At 47.3% G+C, this 20,304-nt stretch overlaps 1 protein-coding gene across 1 annotated transcript in view; it reads right to left on the bottom strand.

The window, feature by feature from the left end:
• LOC147710777 (uncharacterized) overlaps positions 1-20,304 on the bottom strand; it is a 209,306-nt gene that overhangs the window by 149,231 nt on the left and 39,771 nt on the right. Inside the window, exon 3 of the mRNA XM_086921523.1 lies at positions 9,857-10,010. Coding sequence (XP_086777649.1) covers positions 9,857-10,010 — 154 coding nt within the window. The remainder of the gene's footprint in view (positions 1-9,856; positions 10,011-20,304) is intronic.

The raw sequence follows: 20,304 nt of genomic DNA, 5'->3' as shown, positions 1-20,304 counted from the left end.
TTGCTGCAATACACCGCAAGTGAGGAATACAGCTGCTACATCCCAGAAGTTGGAGCCCCTAACTTGGTACCCTGGCTATATGAAGTGGCCTTTGAGAGCTCGATCGAGAGGGGGAGGTCGGGCCGGTGCCGCAGGTCCTCGGAGAGCGGTGGTGGCAGTAGCTGAGTCTGGAGGCTGCTGATTGCAGGCCCCTGCAGGAAGTGACTGGGGGGTTACCCTTGGGGCCATCTTGTGCTAGACCCGATCTTAGGACTCCATTGAAGTGGCATGTTCTCGAACTGGCACGTGTCTACAGGGAGAGATCATTCCCGGAAGCACAGTCGCGTTTAGTGGTGGTCTATTGTAGCCCTCTTAGATACCAGGGAGCGAGCCATGTCCTCCTCCAGGGTGCGCAAAGATAAGACTCTCAAGGACTTGTTTGCGAAGGCACAAACTGGGCAGGAAGCCTCCAGCATGGCAACAGGCGCCTCTGGCCCGACAGCAGAGAGGGAGGACGGCGCGGAGCCTATCACAAAGGCATTTCTTGAAGCCATGTTTGTCGCATTGCGTGAGGACATTCACACACTTAAACGAGAGCTCACCTCTGAGATCAAAGAGGTCCGTAGAGACTTGGCGAGAGGGTCGCCAACCTGGAGGGCAAGAGTGATGGGAGGGATGCGGAGATAGAGGCGCTTCAACAAGACGTCCTCAGGATACATGACCAACAAGTTGACCTCCAAACCCATCTTGAGGACTTAGAAAATCGTTCCCGGCGCCATAACATACGGATCCGGGTGGTGAAAGTGGATGATGACTCGAAGGACTTGTTCACCTATACGAGGAAGCTTTTTAATCACATCCTGGGCAGACCCATGTATAGATCGCACGCACAGAGAGGGACCACCGCGTGCACCGTCTGCCCCGCCACCGGACATCCTGGCCTGGGTACAGGATTATCGCACCAAGGAGGCCATCCTCCAAAAGGCCCGACAGATGCACCCAGTGAAATTTCGGGACCATATGCCGGTTCTGTTTCAAGACTTATCGGCCCTCACACTGCAAAAACGTAGGACCTTCAGACCAGTCACTCAACATCTCCAACAGCGTAACCCTTACAGTTGGGGCCACCCATTTCGATTGATGTTTCGCATGGATAATGAGTTGTATCAGGTGCATTCCCTAACGGAGGCCTGTAGACTGCTGGGGGTAGATATCCTTATGGAGGAGAGCGGGGAGAGATCTCTAAAGAAGAATCTGCTGATTCCAGACCCCGATGGCGAATGCAGGGATGTAGACGGTGGGCTAGGAGGACTCCTGCAGCTGAGATCGCGCAAAGCCAGAAATCGGCTCTTGAAGCTGCCTCTGCGGATCTGGCTAACCTTACACCGGGCTGATGTTGGACACTATGAGTAGCTAGCTGGCCGCTTCAAGAAGGCCCAGGTCATGGGTGGGAGGGGGAGGGTCGTTCCCTGTTAGTAGTCTACCCCAATAAAGTTTCTGCCAATCATCGACGGGTGATGGACAATGAGAGACAGTTCACCTTTTTCCATGGTTCCGATTTTTGTTGGGGGGTGGGAGGGATTTGAGGAATGGGTTGGTGGAGGGATCCAGTGTTCCTTGTCCACTCTCAGGTGGGAGATACGTCAGCCACATATACTCACGGGGCTCTTTGTCATCGGGGTGGCTCGCACTGCAGTTACACCTTGTGCAGCACAGATTCTCGGCTATTAATCTTTTTTGGTGTTATGTACGCCTGCCACCACACTTAAGATCTTACTCTAAATGTGCAAGGCCTCAACAACCCAGTAAAGCGCAGAGCGGTACTGTCTTGCCTGGAGAACACCCAGGCAGATCTCCGCCTCCTGCAGGAAACACATCTTTTAGCAAAAGACTGCCATCGTCTTAGATCTCGAAAATTTCCCACGCAATTTTTTTCTTCAGGCCCTACCAAAACTATGGGGGTGGCGATTCTTGTGGCTCAGCGGTTTCGGGGGAAGTTCTACAGAAGGAGGCGGAAATTAAGGGGAGGCTACTGACTTACATAAGCCATAAGCAGCCTGACCTTCACTGTGGGCTATGTCTATGCCCCTAACGAGGGCCAAGAAAGGTTCTTACATTCCGCTCTTTCGGCTGCCACTGCCACGACAGACCGCCATGTTATCCTGGGGGGCGATCTGAACCTAGTTTTTGATAACATCAAGGAAAGGTCTTGCCAACGCTCTCGTCAGACGGGCGCTCTCTCTGCTAAGGGACTCACTCGCATACACGACTTGGGGTTGTGTGACCTGTGGCACAGCTTTCACCCTCACGAACGAGAGTATTCCTACTACTCTAATGCACACAAGACATATGCGAGGTTAGATCCTTTCTTAGCATCTACATCAGTGCACGCACTCACAATTGAGGTGGATATAGGAGTTGCTTCTCTGTCGGACCATGCACCAGTAATTGCCACTCTCACTCTCCCACCATTGCCCCGACCTTCCAGGGTTTGGCCTCTCCGAGATATGATTCTACACCGGGAGGATGTTGTTAAACACATACAGCGCGCCATTTCTGACTACATCTCACACAATGCCAATTCTGACACCACACTTGCAACACAGTGGGCAGCGCTGAAGGCAGTGATATGGGGGGTGGGGGGGGGGAGGAGTTCATCGCCCTTTCGGCCGCGGACAATGTAGAGCGTAGGCGCAAAAGGCAAGAGCTTACACAACAAACCAGGGAGCTGGAGCGGATACATCAGAGGCAAGGAGCCCCTCGAATTTGGTGGCAGCTGCACGTCAGCAGCTAGCAGCGCTTGACCAAGATAGGGCGGAATTTGCAGCACTACGGTTAAAGCATTCCTACTATACCGGGGTCGACAGGTGCGGACGCCTTCTCGCCAACAGGTTGCGAGAAGTCAGACAGCGGCAGGGAGTCCGAGAAATCCGTAGGGGGGATGGGAACTGTGTATCGGAGGATGCAGCAATAGACGAGGCATTTCGTGATTTTTATGCCACTCTTTACACTGGGGCCCCACTAGACAGCGCGGACGGGACAGCTTTTCTGGACTCGGTCTCTTTGCCAGCGCTGACCAAGGACCAGGCTGATCACCTCAATCAGAATATCCACATAGAGGAGGTTGTTGCCGCCATTTCCCGTCTTAAGCCAGCTAAACCCCCTGGGCCGGATGGCTTTTCGGCTATATTTTACAAAAAGTTCTGTGTCCTGCTTGCTCCTTTGCTCACCAAGCTGTTTAACTCCTTCGCGGCCACTGGGGCGATCCCAAGTGATCTCTTAGAAGCCTCCATCGCAGTCATTCCCAAACACGGGAAGGATAAGTCTAGCTGTGGAGCATATCTCCCGATATCTCTCCTTAACATAGACCTTAAGTTGTATACTGGAATATTGGCTGCTCGTCTTGCCCCCCATAAGCCAGGTCTCATTGATCCGGACCAGGTGGGATTTATTCCGGAACGTCAGACATCGGACAACACTAAGCGGGTTCTCCCCCTCATCGAGAAGGCTATACGTACCCCAGGCGAGTACATGATGCTCGCGGTTGACGCAGAGGAGGCGTCTGACTGCGTTCATTGGCCGTATCTGGGTCAAGTATTGGAGCGAGCGGGGATAGGGGAATGGTTCCGTATGCATATCCTATACTGATATACGTTCCCCACAGCAGTGGTCAGTGTAAACGGGCACACGTCCTCACGATTCCATATTGAAAGAAGCACGAGACAGGGGTGCCCTCTGTCGCCCCTGCTCTTTGCCCTCTACATGGAGCCATTTGCGCAGCACCTGTGGCAGAACCCAGCCGTCACAGGGATTAAATTTGGGGCTATGTCCACACGATCAGCTTATATGCTGAGGATGTGCTGATATCGCTTACCCAACCGAGGACTGCACTAACGGCATGTTTAGCAGATCTAGACTCTTTTGCGCAGGCGGCAGGATTTAAGGTGAACGCGTATAAATCGATGGCTCTCGACCTCTCCTTGTCAGGGCCCACCCAGGGATACTTGCAAAACCTTCTCCCTATTCAATGGGCAACAGACACGATCACATATCTGGGGATTCAGCTGGCCTCCTCCCTCCCTGTAGTAGTACATACCAACTATGAGCTCCTGAGTAAGAAGATTCATCGGGAACTCGGCCAATGGAAGCATTACCCCCTTTCCTGGCTAGGCAAGATTGCGGCGATTAAAATGACGATACTGCCCCAGGCCCTATACCTTTTCCGTACTATCCCACTCTGGCCGCCCGGTGGATGGATACGGCAGACACAGTTGGATCTTGCACAGTTTATTTGGAGCGGTCGGAAGCCGAGAATGAGGCGCGCCTTGGCGACGCTGGCTCCAGAGAGGGGAGGACTCGGGGTTCCAGACCTTCGGCTCTACTTCCAGGCCGCTCAGCTGAGACACCTCGTTGAGTGGAACCGCTGGGAGTCGGAGAAACACTGGTTGTTCCAGGACTAAACAGTAGCAGCTCGACCGTTGCAGGAAATTCCCTTCTTGCGCAAGCGCCACAGACCCCCTAACTTGTATGCCTCGTACATTACACGGGTTCCTCTGGAGGTGTGGGATGCCACTAATCTCAAACATGAACTCACAATTTTTCCGTCTCCGCTCACCCCGCTGATGGACAATCCTGACTTCACTCCTGGTATGGACACAGTCGCCTTTGCGAAATGGAGGCCTGCTGGGTGTCGGTATTTGTATCATATGTATGATGCTGACTGGGTGGTACCATTTTCCCACTTTAAGCTGGAATATGGGCACTTCAACCTCAGGTCCGCCCTGAAGCGGCTAGGCACCTTTCCCCCTATGAGAGATGGCTCATTACAGGTTCATCAGATAAAAAAACTCATCTCTGATCTATACAAGATGTTGCAAGTCACCACCTCACACACATATAATGTAGGTAAAGAGCGCTGGGAGAGACACTTAGGCAGGACACTCAGCCATAAGGAATGGGAGGGGATATACTATAGAGCCCGGCACTCTGCATACCATATGGGGCTTACGGAGACTCTCATAAAGGTGGTAACCTATTGGTATTAAACCCCTGAGAGGTTAAGGCAATGGATCATACTCGGGATGGGACTTGCTGGCTTGGATGTGGCCAAGTAGGCACTCTAGTGCACCTATTGTGGGAGTGTGAGCGCATCCAGTCCTACTGGACTCAGGTGCTGGACGAGGTAGACAAGCATTTTGAAACCGAGCTTCCGCGCTTTCCGGCGTATACCCTTCTTGGCCTCCCTAATCCCCTGATGTACCCGCTGCGATCCGGCAGAGGCAGGCAGATTGCAATTGCGCTGGGGTAGGCTATAAAAAACATTCTCACACACTGGCGCACCCCCAATGCCCCAACATGTACAGGCTGGCTGCATCGTCTAGGGCATGTGCTTGGAATGGAGAAGCTAACACTTACCATGACGGGGGAGGAATCCAAATATAACGAATTGTGGCAGCCCTTTCTGGCGCTCCTAGCCACAAAATTTAGAGAGGTCACATGTCCTTGTTATTTACGGCTGCTGCGTCTCACCGAACCCCCAAAGGTGGACTAGATCCGGGGTCACGCTTGGCCCCAATTAGCTTAGGTAGTGGACGTGGAACACGAGGGAGGTTGGGTGGGGGAGGGGGGGTTGCGGTGGTTATGGGGGGTTCTTGTTTTCTGAGTTTAATTTTGTATGTGACACATGTGGAAGACGTGCATACTATCGGATCTGTACCATTATATTGCTTTGTCCTGAAGGCCGCATTAATTACAGTACCGGTGATGGGGAATTAACCGTACATTGTCATATTCATGTGTTACACCTATAAAATAATAAAGAAATTTAAACATAAATGAACTCTTATGTACGGTTTGGATAAAAGGGATGTTTGGTGTATCACCAGGATATAAACACTGTTTGAATATTTGCTTATCAATGGCTAACTGTTTTAAAAAAAAAAATTTTTGTTCTTTTTTTATGTTTTTGTTTGTGTGATTATGTACAAATCCTAACTGTGCTTTGGGAGATATTGTCCTTTGACTCCCTTCTGCCTGGCCTTACTCAGGGGGTTCTACAGGCCATCAGAATTTCAGACGGTAACTCCACTATCCATCCCCTTATCTTTAAACCAATGAGTAATTTTGTTCTTCAGTCCCCAAAAATCCTCATGGGATTGACCAGAAGGAATTGGGCCGTTTTTCAACACTAAAACATAAGGGGTGCAGTGCGGGGGAAGTTGTGGGTTAGGATGACTGTTTCCAAGAAAGTTTATGGGTTTGCCATGTGGGACATTCCTCGCAAAAGCAGGTTGTGCGGGGTTTAATGCAGACCATTTTTCCAGGTGGTTAATGCCTATGGCTCCAGGGTCTAAAACTCTGTCTATGGTTTAGAGGACACGGGGCAAGTTGGAGAGAGCCTTGCTTATGATATGGCTGGGAGCAATCACAAAGAGAGATGGCTCCGATTCCGCCCCTGACATGGATGCAGTGTCGGAACGGATTGTGGGTGAGAGTGAGGAGTATTTAGCTCCTTTAGCTTGACTTCCAAACATGTAAATAGTAAGGTGAAGCTATTTGAGGTATGATCTAAAATAGATGATTCTAAGTCCCCAACAAAAGCCTCAAAGGAATTAAAATTGCCATCCAGATTCACAGCACTATTTGCAGATGCAGGGCGAGGAGTTACAATGCGTGGCCGTTTCTGCTTGGAGCCCACAGCAGTTCTTTTCCTTTTGCCAGCCTGACCACCAGTTGCCCAGTTTCCACCTCTGGGATAGCACTGGCCGCTTCAATAACAACGGGACGTCCCTCTTCTCCATTGGCTGGCTTCCTAAACGGAGGCCAGCCATTGGAGGAGAGGGGCGTCACTCTGTTCAAGCCCCGTCTTTTTGCGATTCGGGGGCGTGTTTTTTGCAGTTTTTAAGCCGTGACGTCATCGGTCACTCAACTGCTAAGAACACGCCCCTGAATCGCGAAAATGTCGGAGCTTTGCAGCAGCCATTTCAGGCCGACCGCCGCCGGAAGAAGTCATCCTCAGGTGAGTGCTTGTTCTGTCCGTCACTGCCCATGATGCCTCGTTCTCCCTCCTACTCTCTCTCCCTTACTTGTGTTCCGCAGCCTCTCTTTTCATCTGTGCACTTTCCCTCAACCTTGCTCTAAAGTTCACTCTCTCGCCCTCTAGATTCTTTGACTTTTTCCCTCGCTGTCTTTCTCTCGGACATATTACATCTCTCTGCCCCGTCACTCAGCTTGTTCTTTGTGCTTCGTCTGTGTTCCTATGCTGATAAGAGTTGTCATTCTGTGCAGCACCAGTGACGTAAAATTCTAGTCCTTCCAGTGCTTAATTTGTGCCGGTGCATAAAATATTTATTTAAAGTTGGACGCTGTGCCCGAATGCGTGGGCGAGGTCCCTATAGAAGCTACAAATCACAATTGAAAAATTAATTTTTTTGCCAGCCCATGTCCGTTCCTCCTTGGCGCAGAAGTCTTTCCCCTTGAGGAGTCGGACAAATGCCGATCAGACCAGTTTGCCCAGTTCCCCCCCCCCTTCCTCCCCCCGTACTGCGCAGGCGCAGCGGCGCTGCTCATTCAAGTCCACCCATAAGCAGCAGCGTGTGCTGCTCTGACTGCTCAGTAGCGGCCTCGAAAACCAAAGGCAAAGTAAGTAACGATTTGATCACTTTAATATGTGGTAGTATTGTAGTGTGAAGCAAGTGTGTTTTTAATGGCTGAGGGCGAGTACATGCAAGGGAAACATAGGGCGGGTTTGAGTCTGCATGTGGTGCTCAGTGAGGTTATCAATGCCCCCTTGTCGATGCCAGTGGGTGGTGGGCATTGGTATATTGATTAGTGTTCTGACTGCTGGAAAATATTGGAGCAAGTTCTCTAGGTTTGGATTCATTTTTCTCTTGTTCCCAGGGCACTTCTTACACCAGGCAGGATTAATAAAATATACCCTGGAGCCTCAGCAGCCCCGGTGTGGGGCGAAGGGGGCAGAGCTGTTGCATCTGATGTGGGATTGTGAGCGCCTCTGGCTCTGGGGGGAGATTGACTATATTAATGACGTCACTGAACGCCATATTATGCATTCACAGGTGACGTGTTTGTGGGGCTGTTCCCACGTCCAGCAAAGTATGAGGGCTGCTCTAGATTTATAGGCTTGGATTTGATTTTAGCATAGAGCCTTATAACCAACGAATGGATGGGGAGGGAGGGTTGAGGGGGCGGGGTCCCTTTCTGCTTTGATCTCTACCAGCGGGACTCCTGGTTTCGCGCAGTAGGTATTAGTCGGTAACCCCCTCCCCAGGCCCCTCCCTGGTGCTTTCCACCCTGTGTTACGTGGCAGGCTCCCTTTAGTTCTCCGCATGACCTTTTGTACACCTTGGAGCAGCAGATGTGAGACAACCGGTGGATTCGGCGGGGGAGGGGCTGCTAAAGGTTGAATGGTTTACTGTGCAGTCATTTGCTGCTGCTGTTTATGGTAATACTGATTCTCTGGCAGAGGGTTGTGGCGGTGCATACATGCTGCATCCATGCCTACTGTTAGATGTGTGTGTTGGGCTCTGTGTTTGTAGCATTTTTTGTAGGCGGGTCTGTGAGGGTGGCTCTGTGTGTGTGTGAGTGGGTCTGTGTGAGGGTGACTCTGTGTGTGTGTAGGTGGCTCTCTGTGGGTGGCTCTGTGTGGGTGGCTCTGTGTGTGTTTGTGGGTGGCTTTGTGTGTGTGGATCTGTGCGTGGGTGCAAATGCAGTAGGTCTCGCATTTGCAAAAGATTAAGCTATTGGCATTATAAATGACAATGCCATTTATTTATGTTTTAAAAACATAAATAAAAATAATGTTGTGAGCAATGCCAATAGCTCTAACTTTAACAATTCAGAGACCATTGCATTGTAAATGCTTGTTAATGCCGTTTTTAACTGCCAGACTAGGCTGACCCAGTCTAAGAAGGCCTCCCAGGGGTGAAGAAAGGGGCCAACGATGCTACATTAGCTCAATTTTCTTTGAGATCTCTACAACTGCGCATTGCAGAAAGCCGTTCAGAATGGTCCCATTATTTCCAACTGGCTGCTAAGGCCTTTCGTCTCCCATTGGCAGGATCTGAGAACAGAGTCACGGACAAAGAAGGAATTATCAAACCAAGCTCAACATTACCATAGAAGCCCACAACACTTTAGACTGGGGGCCAAGGGGGGTGGCCCTGCCCTACCTCTTCCTGGCATTTCCCGCGCTGCAGGACATCTCAGCTGATTAAATGGCACTCCAGTGCCTGCAAGGATTGCTGCGGCCCTCCTCCGGGCCAAGGCAGCTGGGGTAAGGAGTCTCTCTCTCTCTCCTGCGAGGCTCTGGGTACTAGAACGAGGCTCCACCTCACCAAAACTAAGGAGGTAGTTACCACATTTCTATGCTGACTGGAGACCTGGATCGCTGACTGGAGACCTGGATCGCCTCCCTTCCTTCTGCATTGAAGGCGGAAACGCAAGATCTGCATAGTTCAGAAGCCAGCCTGCTCCATAGGGAATAGCAGAGCTGTGACCTGAAAATAAGACTAAGGTACTTATACCGGAATTATTGCGATACATTTTGGATCCCCCGGATACATTTCAGATAAAATCTCAGCAGTCGTATTTTATTGGGTGAAATATAAAATGCACCAATTATCAGCCAACTCATGACGAGAGACAAAGAATAACGGTGAAGCAAGGTCATGGAACCTCAGAGAAACATGTGGTGTACACTGCTGACTGTGTATTAAGGAGACTTCTTGTTTGCATTCTGTGCTTTCATACTGGAACATGCAGCGAGAGTTTTTTAGGAAGAAACCAACTTAAAGGGTTCTGAGGCTTTCAGTATGTTCATTTTGGAGATAATAATCTTAGAAATGGTGTCACTCCTTACCCACGCCAATCAGCTGTATAAGGGACACGGTGAATCCTTCCTTTTTCTGGAGGACGATGCTGTATATGGTTAGCGCCAGCACGCAGAGAAGGGATACGATTGCCAAACAGAAGTACACTTTGATGAACTTCGGTAGTTCTGACCAAGGCTTAATCTAGAACAAAAGAGGTATTTTTCAAATACCAACAAAGAAAACAGTTCTCATTAGCACCTGATAAATAAGAAGACATATGCTTGTAAATTGCCAGGCTTCCCTTACATTACAGAGCTACTCTTCACAAAACATATTAATGTCAATGACAGACCACTAACAAGCAGTGATTCGCACACAGTTTGGAGTCTCCCTGCCCTAACGAGCACTTGAAGGGTACATTAAGGTTCATGTGCCCTACAGTGTGTGAGAAAAGTCTACACTGCTGCCTCTGCTTAACCTGTTCTTACTGGAAGTGAGGCTTGCATTGTTGCCGCCTGTTCTGGATGCTTGCATGGGAACCTTGGCCTCTGCTGCCTCTGCTATCCTTGTCCCTGATGTGTGTATGTCTGAGAAGCCCGAATTGCTTCTGCTCCACCTATTGTTAATGAACACAGGTAACATTCAGAGTTACTGGTCGTGCTGTGCTGGTTCTGTGTACAGGGGAGACCTACACTGATGCTTTGTATCTTGTTCTTGTGGTAAGAAACTTTTGTACTGCTTCAGCTGTATTTATCCTGTGCGTGTTTGGGACCCTTGTACCACAGCTGGCTGTGTTCTACCTTTGTGCATGCATGTGTGTGAGAGAGCAAGAGAAAGGAGAGAACTTGCACTATTTCAGTCTGCACTATACCTCTAATGTGCGAGAAGACTGCTCTTCTATTTTGGGTGATTGTGCATGCTTGTGTGTGTGCATGTGACCATTGTTTGTAATTAAAGATGCCCTGTTGCGTTCCATGGTGGGGTCAATGTTTTAACTAGTAAATTAAATGGGTTGATGTGCAGGATCAATGCTATGTGAGCACCGAAGGACGGGGGCACATGCACAAATGAAGAAAACCTTTGCAGGGCAAATTCAAGTTGTAAGAATTATATAGAAGCAAAATGTTCATATTCAAATTACCATCAATAATGCATCGAAAATGTAAACTGCAAGAGCCCATAACACAATATTGTCGTACTCAATTCGTATGTCAAGGAATGTCTACATATAAATCAGTAAGAGAACAGGCATGAAGTCTGCCTCTGAGGTAAGAGCCAAAAAGTCTATTCATAAATCAGCAGAAAGTCTAATGTGTAGACTGCCTTCGATAGTGAGAGCAAAAAGTTTAAGTATAGCACCAGCTAACAGTATGACAGAGACTGATAAGTTTGTAAAGCAAGGGAAATTCTGGCACACATCCCAGAAAGGTCATATTTTATAGGTTCCAGACAGTGAAAAACAACACACTTGACATAGTAAAATTAATGTAATACATTACAATGAATCTGTCTATCTAAAGAGAAGATTCACTTTTGTATGTATGTAAATGTAAATGTATAGGCATTTATATAGCGCACTACTTACCCGTAGGGTCCCAAGGCGCTTCGACCGCTGCGAAACCCTTCCTGGCTTCCCTGAGAGATGGTCCCTTAATGGGTATCTCCAGGGTGAGACCAGGCATCCCCGGCGGTCTGGTGGGGCCGTTAGTGAAGATGAGGCAAGCTAATGCCCAGAGTTGCCGAGTGTGATCGCTGATCAGAGTGGGCACCGAGGCGAGAGAATTATTGAGTCCGCTGACCCTGGTCCAGAAACCTGCCGCGCCGGGAATCGAACCCTGGTCCCGGGCCGTCCTCTGCTCTCGGGTCTGCCGCCTCTAACCAGTGTGCAACCGTCTTGACGGTGGCACAAAAAGGGAATCTTCACTTTAGATATATATCTACACTATCTTTTTTGGTAGTTTAGTGTGCCTCTCCCTGTTTTGTGAGGGATACATCACAATGAAAACACCTGCATTATTAATAATTATTAAGCACACTTTATCCTGCAAGCAAGGGAAATTACATTGCACTATTGAAGCAAACAAAGCAATAAGCTTTTAACGTAATGAATACACAGCTGTGGAATGGGCAGCAGGTCTTGAAAAAGGTTTCTTGCGTGGCACATCTCCTGGTACTTGGCTTCCTTCTCCAGGAACAAATGAACACATTTCATAAATTTGCATCATCTACAGCACCATGAAAATCAAATCTATTTTGTTTATTCTCTGAAAAGGAAAAACGCCAGCTAGAAGTGTGAACATGAAAGCTCATTCTTAAAAAATAAATAACAAATGTTTTCTTTTCATCAGCTATCAAATGGATGACAGTGCAAGCAGGATAAGGCATGGTAATGTCAATTTGTGGCCTAGTTAAGCTAACTTAAGTATAGATAAATAAACATTTCAGATTAATAATAACACTTTCTCACTGGTCATACACTAGAGACTAGAGAGAGTGGACAGTGACAGACAGCGAGAGAACACGTTGCTTGCATTTCTATCACCAGTGTTGTATCTATTTGGTAGTAGTTAGGGACACTTTCATTGCAGTTTCGAAGATGGCTAGATTGAGGGAGAGGCAATGTATAAGAGTTGTTTGCAATTAGATCAGGGTTTTCCATACAAACAAGAGTGAAATCGACATATATTCGGATAGTTTTTGAGAAGTGTGTATTACAGTGAGGATGACGGTCTTTTAACGCTGACTTTAAACTAAGGGAGCTGTGGAAGTCTGTCCTGTCAATGTGCGTGAGGAGGGAAGCTGGCAATTACATTTAGCGTCTACAACAGAAGTGATTCTGAAAAAATAATGCACTACTACTGTTCCTGCTGGTCCTGTTGCCTGTGAACACCTACCCCTACCAGCTGCTGGTATAATAAATGTATTGTGGGTGGGAGAAGCTTTTGTTGGCTGACTGTGTCTATAGTGAACTTGTACTGCTACTTGCGATGTTATATTCTGTGAGAGAGTGCTTGGCACTGCGGCTTCCTCTTCGGTACATGTTCCGAGCTTGCTCCGCTGCTACATGTTGTGTGTGCGAATGAATATCGCACTGTAACGGCCTGCAATATTATTCATGTTCTGTGTGCGAGTGATGTCTCAGCTGCAAGCAGGAGCGAAGCAAGGTAACCATGGCTTTTGGTGCATGTACTGCAAAAAGCACCATACCTCCATCATCCACTCTTACTGACCATATGTGCTCTTTGTCACTTGCTATTTTTCTCTCACTCTTTTCACTTTTTACCTTTTTTTGTACTTTCTTGCACCTTTATTTTGAATTTTGCTTTTTCTGTTTCTCCTGCTTTAATTTTATTTTTCCCGATATCCATCCCTTTCATCATATACATTTTCCATATTTTAATCAGGTACTATTACTCATATCTTTAGGTTTCAGATTAACCTCTAGAATTGGGTTATATTGCAGAGCTAGGCCCATGTAGCGAAGCAGCTTATTTCTGACATTGACCTCAAAAATAACATTTCCAGCTGTGACCTTTTGCACACATTTGCGCACACGACAATGTTGGATTCGTTTCTCTGAAGCTAAACTGGTTTTAACATCTAGCTTCGCACATCATCATCACAACGCCCTGAACATCATGTACAAGGTCTAGTTTCGCACTGCGTACAAATGTCATCGCTATCTTCATCCACAGGGTGACAGGGCTATCTATATATCCATAATATCACCAATCTATGCGCACATCGCAAGGATGCTTTATATTATAAAAGATAAGCATCCCAATAGATTAGCAGAGAAGGTACTTCCACTGACACCAAGGATCCTTGCATACTGAGAAATCACCACGCAGAGGTCTGAAATCTCATGAGGGGTGTCCAGTTCGTGACCATGAAGGGGCCTTCACTTTATCCCATCAGGTAATGGGGTTGGATCGTCACTTAGAGGGGAGGGGGGGGTGGTTCTTGGCTCTACACCTACACACACTCTAGGTACACAGAGTTGGGTTCACATAGTAGGAGAATGCTAGAATTACTGCCTTGTTTAGCACCATGGTAAAACTATATCTACTGCTCACGCTTTTGGTGCTTGTAATCATGTTTATCTGCTTCAATCCACTAATCATTGTAGCACACGTATTTTATGCAAAAATAATGTTAGTTCAATAAATATTATTAAAAACGTCCCACTCTGTATTCTCTGTATATTTCTCTGAGAATAAGTAAGAACGAGTGACTGAGCGAAAGGTTCTGTACTGTTTCCACGACCACAGAGGGGTCAGGGTTGTCATATTCAATGGTTGCCAGAAAACCATTTGCTCCCTGGTAGGTTAGGTTAGAGGGGCTGACGGTGGCACTGTAAGCTAGCTGGTCAATAGGCTAACATATCCTGCGGGGGTGTCCGGAATCAGTCTTGACACCAGGCCCTTAGTTTATGTTGTTCAAACAATGCCCAGGTCCTGCGGATTGGTAGTGATGGAGCAAGGATTCGCACGTAAAGCGACTTGCTCACATTCAAGAACCTCACATAACTCATAACGTCATTAACCAACCCGTTTTGTCATTAATATTGCACTTTCACACTACACGCGGGTGTCCCAGAGATGCTTGCCTATGTGTCTATTAATCATAACGATGCTTGCAACTGACTTGGTCGCTGCTATGTGGGATTTCAGTCTGCGCATGCGTCGGTCATACCCATGTGATGTGACGCACTCGCAGTTCTGGAGGGATTTTTCGCTCATGCGCATTACTGCTAATATGGCCGCTTTGTCTTTAACATGCTTTCTGCTTGCTACTGCTGCTTTTGCCCAGCTGTCTATTTCTGCCTAAAACCCTAATGCTATAGATATTATAAATAGGGCTCCCGGTTTTATGGTATTTATTTTTTTGCCATTTCCGTCTGTATTTATCCATATTTATTTTTTGGGCATTTTTTCTGTATTTATCCACATTTATTTTTGCCGCAAGCAAAATACGATGCTACAGCTAGTATTTTTCCGCATTTATTTGAATTGACAATGCACGGTATACACCTGTTACAACGCAACTTTTACAACTACCTACTATTACAACGCAACTTTTACAACGCATACCATTACAACGCATTGCATGGGGGGGCGCTCTAGGATAGGGAATAAGTATAATTTACTATCCATCACCTTCCCTAGTGTCCACGGGGACTGGAGTTAGAATAGTAAATTATACTTACCACTATCCAGCACCCCAAAGCGCTATGCGTTGTAATGGTATGCGTTGTAATGGTCGCGTTGTAATAGTAGGTAGTTGTAATGGTATGCGTTGTAACATGGTACATCCCAATGCACACCAGCGCCCGGTTGTTATTGATCAACACAATACATTCATCTGAAAACTATGAATGTAGAAGTGCCTTCCCAGTGGGTTCTTGTGTTTGGAGTGACAGACACTTATTGAAGTATTATTGAAGTATTATACCTCTATTTGTATCCAGTATGCATATGTAACATGCACACTTGTCACTCTTTCCTCTTGTAACGTTTCGTTTGCTACCTCATCTTGTGTCTTGTTTACTGTTGTTACTTGCACCATTGTCACTTTTTTCTCATGTAACGTAACGTTTGCTCTTGTAATATGCACACTTGTAATTTTCTCCTCATGTCATGTTGCTGTTCCTATTCTGAAATGCTTTGACTACTTCGGGTGAAGTCTGCGCTGTATAATAACGCATACATAAATAAATGCCTTGCCAGGGGGCCTAAACGCAACAATCTGGAAAGCCTGTGCCCCTCCTAGCACACACGCAGGCACACAAGCAGACCCTGGCCGGTGCACCTACTTCTTCACTTCTGGGCAATGGGGGCAATTTTATGAGCACCAGTTACGTTACAAAAAGACACACATACATAGTGATGGGGCAGTTAAGTGATATGCCCAGGATCCCAGAATGTTTAGCCGATGCCCGAAATCGGTTCCCCAGACCAGGAAACGTAAAACACCCCTTTCCAGGAACAAAACAACACCTTTTGAGGCAGAGGTCAGGGGGCACTGGACCTTATGTCATCTGCCGGGCCCCATTTATAACTCCGATGTCACCCGCAGGGAATGTGCGGTTTGGTGGAAAGCCTGTGCCCCTCCTAGCACACAAGCAGGCACACAAGCAGACCCTGCACACAAGCAGACCCTGGCAGAGACACAAGCACGCACGCATGCACACAAGCAGACCCTGCATGCACACAAGCAGACCCTGGCAGAGACACAAGCACGCACGCACGCACGCACACAAGCAGACCCTGCATGCACACAAGCAGACCCTGGCAGAGACACAAGCACGCACGCATGCACACAAGCAGATCCTGCATGCACACAAGCACACCCTGGCAGTGACACAAGCACGCACACAAGCAGACCCTGCATGCACACAAGCAGACCCTGCATGCACACAAGTACACCCTGGCAGAGACACAAGCACGCACGCACGCACACAAGCAGACCCTGGCCTGCATGCACACAAGCAGACCCTGGCAGAGACACAAGCACGCACGCATGCACACAAGCAGACCCTGCATGCACACAAGCACACCCTGGCAGAGACACAAGCACGCACACAAGCAGACCCTGCATGCACACAAGCAGACCCTGCATGCACACAAGCACACCCTGGCAGAGACACAAGCACGCACGCACGCACACAAGCAGACCCTGGCAGAGACACAAGCACGCACGCATGCACACAAGCAGACCCTGCATGCACACAAGCACACCCTGGCAGAGACACAAGCACGCACGCATGCACACAAGCAATGGGGGCAATTTTATGAGCACAAGTTACGTTACAAAAAGACACACATACATAGTGATGGGGCAGTTAAGTGATATGCCCAGGATCCCAGGATGTTTAGCCGATGCTCGAACTCGGTTCCCCAGACCAGTAGAGAGTATTAAAAGTACAAGGAAAATTAAAATGAACAGTGTGAACACCGGGGGTACAACAGCCGGTGCTGCGTACGTGGGGTGGGGAGGGAGGGCAGGAGCCTAAGGCTGCAGAGAGACAGAGAGAGGCAGGAACGACTTTTAACGCGTATCGATCTGTCCCCTGAGGCCACATACGTAGGGCACATACACCTCCCTTGAAAGTACAAATGGCGGTGGGCTGGCGCAGGCTAACTCCGGCGGTGGGCTGGCACAGGCTAACTCCAGCGGTGGCTGGCGCAGGCTGACTTGGGCGGCGTAAGTCCTGGATTCCTGGAAGACGTCTTTTAACGTTGTGGAGGCAAATAGGAACAACAGGCAGGTGAGCCCCCAAAATGTAGGGCAAATGTTACCAGGGCGGGGCTGGAGGTATTAGCACGCCCACACTGTGACGCTTTGAAACAACCAGGATTGGCTCAGGGTCACTTAAAGACCCTGAGCCAATAGGTCCACAGTATGTACAGTATGTCCAAGTACGTCACTGGAAGGAACTCCCAGCATCGGAGCAGGGCACGGCAACTCTGAACCAAGGCAGCAGCGTGGTAACATTTCCTCGTTTACTCGTATTGTTTCCGTTTCTACATATAAATACAGACAAAGGAAAAATACTTTCCCGTCTGTATTTATATGTAAAAATCCGTAAAAACGGAAAACCGGGAGCCCTAATTATAAAGTAAGGGGTGCAGTGTAGCTATTCATGGTGTACAGTGTATTCATTTTTTCTGTGTTTCTAATTTGTTTTCGCTTACTTTTCATGTACCGCGTATCTGTGGGCCTGGGAGTGGGGAGCCGCTCCATCTTTGAAACCCATGTCACCCTAATCACGTGATGAGGGAAAACCCGCACCGCGCAGAAGCAAAACCAAGCCAGCTGGCTTCTGAAGCTGAGATGCGCCTGGGAAAATCTTACTCGTACTGGGAGAAGATTTCGGCTGACCTAAAACCGATACAATTGTATAAAATGTATGTGTGTTCTATTGTTTTACACCTTTCTCATACCATGGGAACCGGAATGTAAGGGGTGGGTATGAAATTTGAATATTAACTATGGGAACCCAGAATTTTAGGTGGTGACAATGACCTAACCACCTCTCCTGACCAATCCTAAGTTGGGATCCTGTCACTTGCAACATTTGTGGGTAGTCTAGGGACCCGAAAATGGTATAACTAGCCTAGTTTTAGCTAGAGAAATTGTCCGACTTGTCCGACTAGCTGACCTGTCACCGACCCTACGAACTCTATAGGAGATTGATACAGAGAGCTGCGGAGCACTCTGTCCGTAATTTCCACAAACTCAAAGGGGTAGAATAGTCTTAAGTGCTGGCGAAGCACTTTGCTGGGAGATTCGAGAACCCAATCGGGGTTACTGGCGGATTCCGTGCAGAGAGGGAGTAGCGCAGGAGTTGCATCCGAAGCTGCAGGTGTTGGTCGTGCCCTTTGGTGAGCCCAGTCCTGATCCAAATTCTGAGGGATATCCTGTCCTGACTGTCCATGAGCTGTACCTGCTCGCCTACTGGCATCCTAAGTCCTGAGGGTCCTTGTCCTCGCCTTTTCCCAACTGACCCGTGGCCAGGGTTAGTCCTCATTCCTGTCCTAGGTAAATATATAGTGGGTGACCGTCTATCTATTCACTTTTCTTTTCTCCTTTAATAAAGCATTCTTGCCCGTATTATTTTCTCTGCCTTTTCCAAATTTACATGATATTGTTTATTAGTTGTGTTCCATTTTTCCCCTTACCTGTAGGACATTATTGAAACTGTTTTACTTAATTAGTGTGATCTAATTTTACTTGTGTTTAGAATCTAGGCTTGAATTAGCAGTTAGATTAAGATCAATTTAAATCACTTGTAGGACTTTAGCAATTCACTGACTAATGTGTTTTAAACTCACCTACCTTAGTATAAGCCTGAAACTGATTAGCATGTTCCCTGTTACCCTTACCCAGTAGTATATTTCACTCGCACTCAATGGTGCTTGCTCTCATTCATAGCTATATTATAGTCATAATCTTGATTATCGATATTCTAATCTGTATTAGTTTTATCCTCATGGCATTCTGATTTTAAACTTACTATATAAAATCTTTAAAACCCTTCAGGTGTCTGTGGTCATTAAATAAGGCATAAAGTGTGATTAAATGTATAAAGTATTAAGTATCTTCTTATCTCTTGTCCACTGCTAGCTCCTGATCCGTCAGGAAAGTAGGTGCCTGTGGTAAGTCAGGTATCCTGGTAATAGTGTTAAGGAAAACACATAGAATTACTGATGGCGTCGTGTAAAACACTGTCTTAAACACGTCATGGGCCCAAGTGGGTGAAATCTGGTGATATAAAGAGTCGGACGACCTGCGCACTCTATCAGTAGGAAATACAATTGGACATAGAAATAACATTGCACTGAAGCCATCACAGAAGAGTTTGGTAACACATGCCTGCCCTTGTTTTGCTGCACTCAATCTTACCAATTGCTCATTGTCCATTTAACTGGCCTTGTGACCAAAGACCTAGAGAGGGATTACTGTGATTTGCTCTGCTAGAACGTGGCACCAAAATTATCATCAATGAAATAAAAACAGCACCAGGCAGGATAAAGAGGCAATTTAAAAGAAGCATTTACAAAAACAATAGGTCTGACTTAATTTAGGTGTGTGTCCTTGATCATGAGGAAATGATGCTGTGTGATATGTTTCACACAAGCACACAAACACTGTCAGCCAACAGGCACTGACACATGCAGGCATAAGTGGATGTCTGATGAATACATTGATGCCTGTGTAGGTGTACACAAGGATAACTGGTATGTGAGTGGGTAAATGGATAGATTTGGATACATAGCAGCATGCGTCGATGCTTGGGTATTGTTGGATGGATATATGCATGGGCGAGGGTGAAGATAGCTGTGTGGATGGTGTTTAGGAGTGCATGCATGAGTAGGTGATGGCTGAAAGGATAAATAGATTAGTACATAGGTAGAATCATATCAATAGAAGGGTAAACAGACATTTGACGAAGTAGGTGGAGAGATTATGTGCATAGGTGTGGGTAGATGGCTGCATGCATGAATGAATTAATGTATTTCCAGATGGATGAATGCACAAGGGTTGGAGTGTGGATAAACACATTTTACACTGAATGCCCAGATATACAGAACCATATTCACTCCAATATCACAATCTTTTACCTCACTCGTGCATGCTTCATTAATCTTTACCCATCATATACCCATCCACCCACACAGCTTTCAATAGTGCATCAGGGGTGGAAAGTGCCACAGTGCCCAAGGTAGGACTGTCTGATACCACGCAACCATGGTCCTGAGGGGCCATTTTCATTTCTTTCATTATGAGTCACTGCACTCTTCCCATTCCATGGTCTTCAAACACATTGAAAACACTGCCAAAATGAGTGCTTCTGATTTCTTAACAGTTTCTTGAACAAAAATGTAGAGGGGCTGGAATAAAGCACCAAAAGAAGAGGGAATTGTGATATGCCCCAAGGGAATATCGAAGCATACAGGGTAAAAATCAAAATAAAGGACTCTGTACTAAA

This window comes from Lissotriton vulgaris, chromosome 5 (genome assembly GCF_964263255.1).
Source record: "Lissotriton vulgaris chromosome 5, aLisVul1.2, whole genome shotgun sequence".
Taxonomy (NCBI): Eukaryota; Metazoa; Chordata; class Amphibia; order Caudata; family Salamandridae; genus Lissotriton; species Lissotriton vulgaris.
This window is presented reverse-complemented; position numbering and strand designations above follow the sequence as displayed.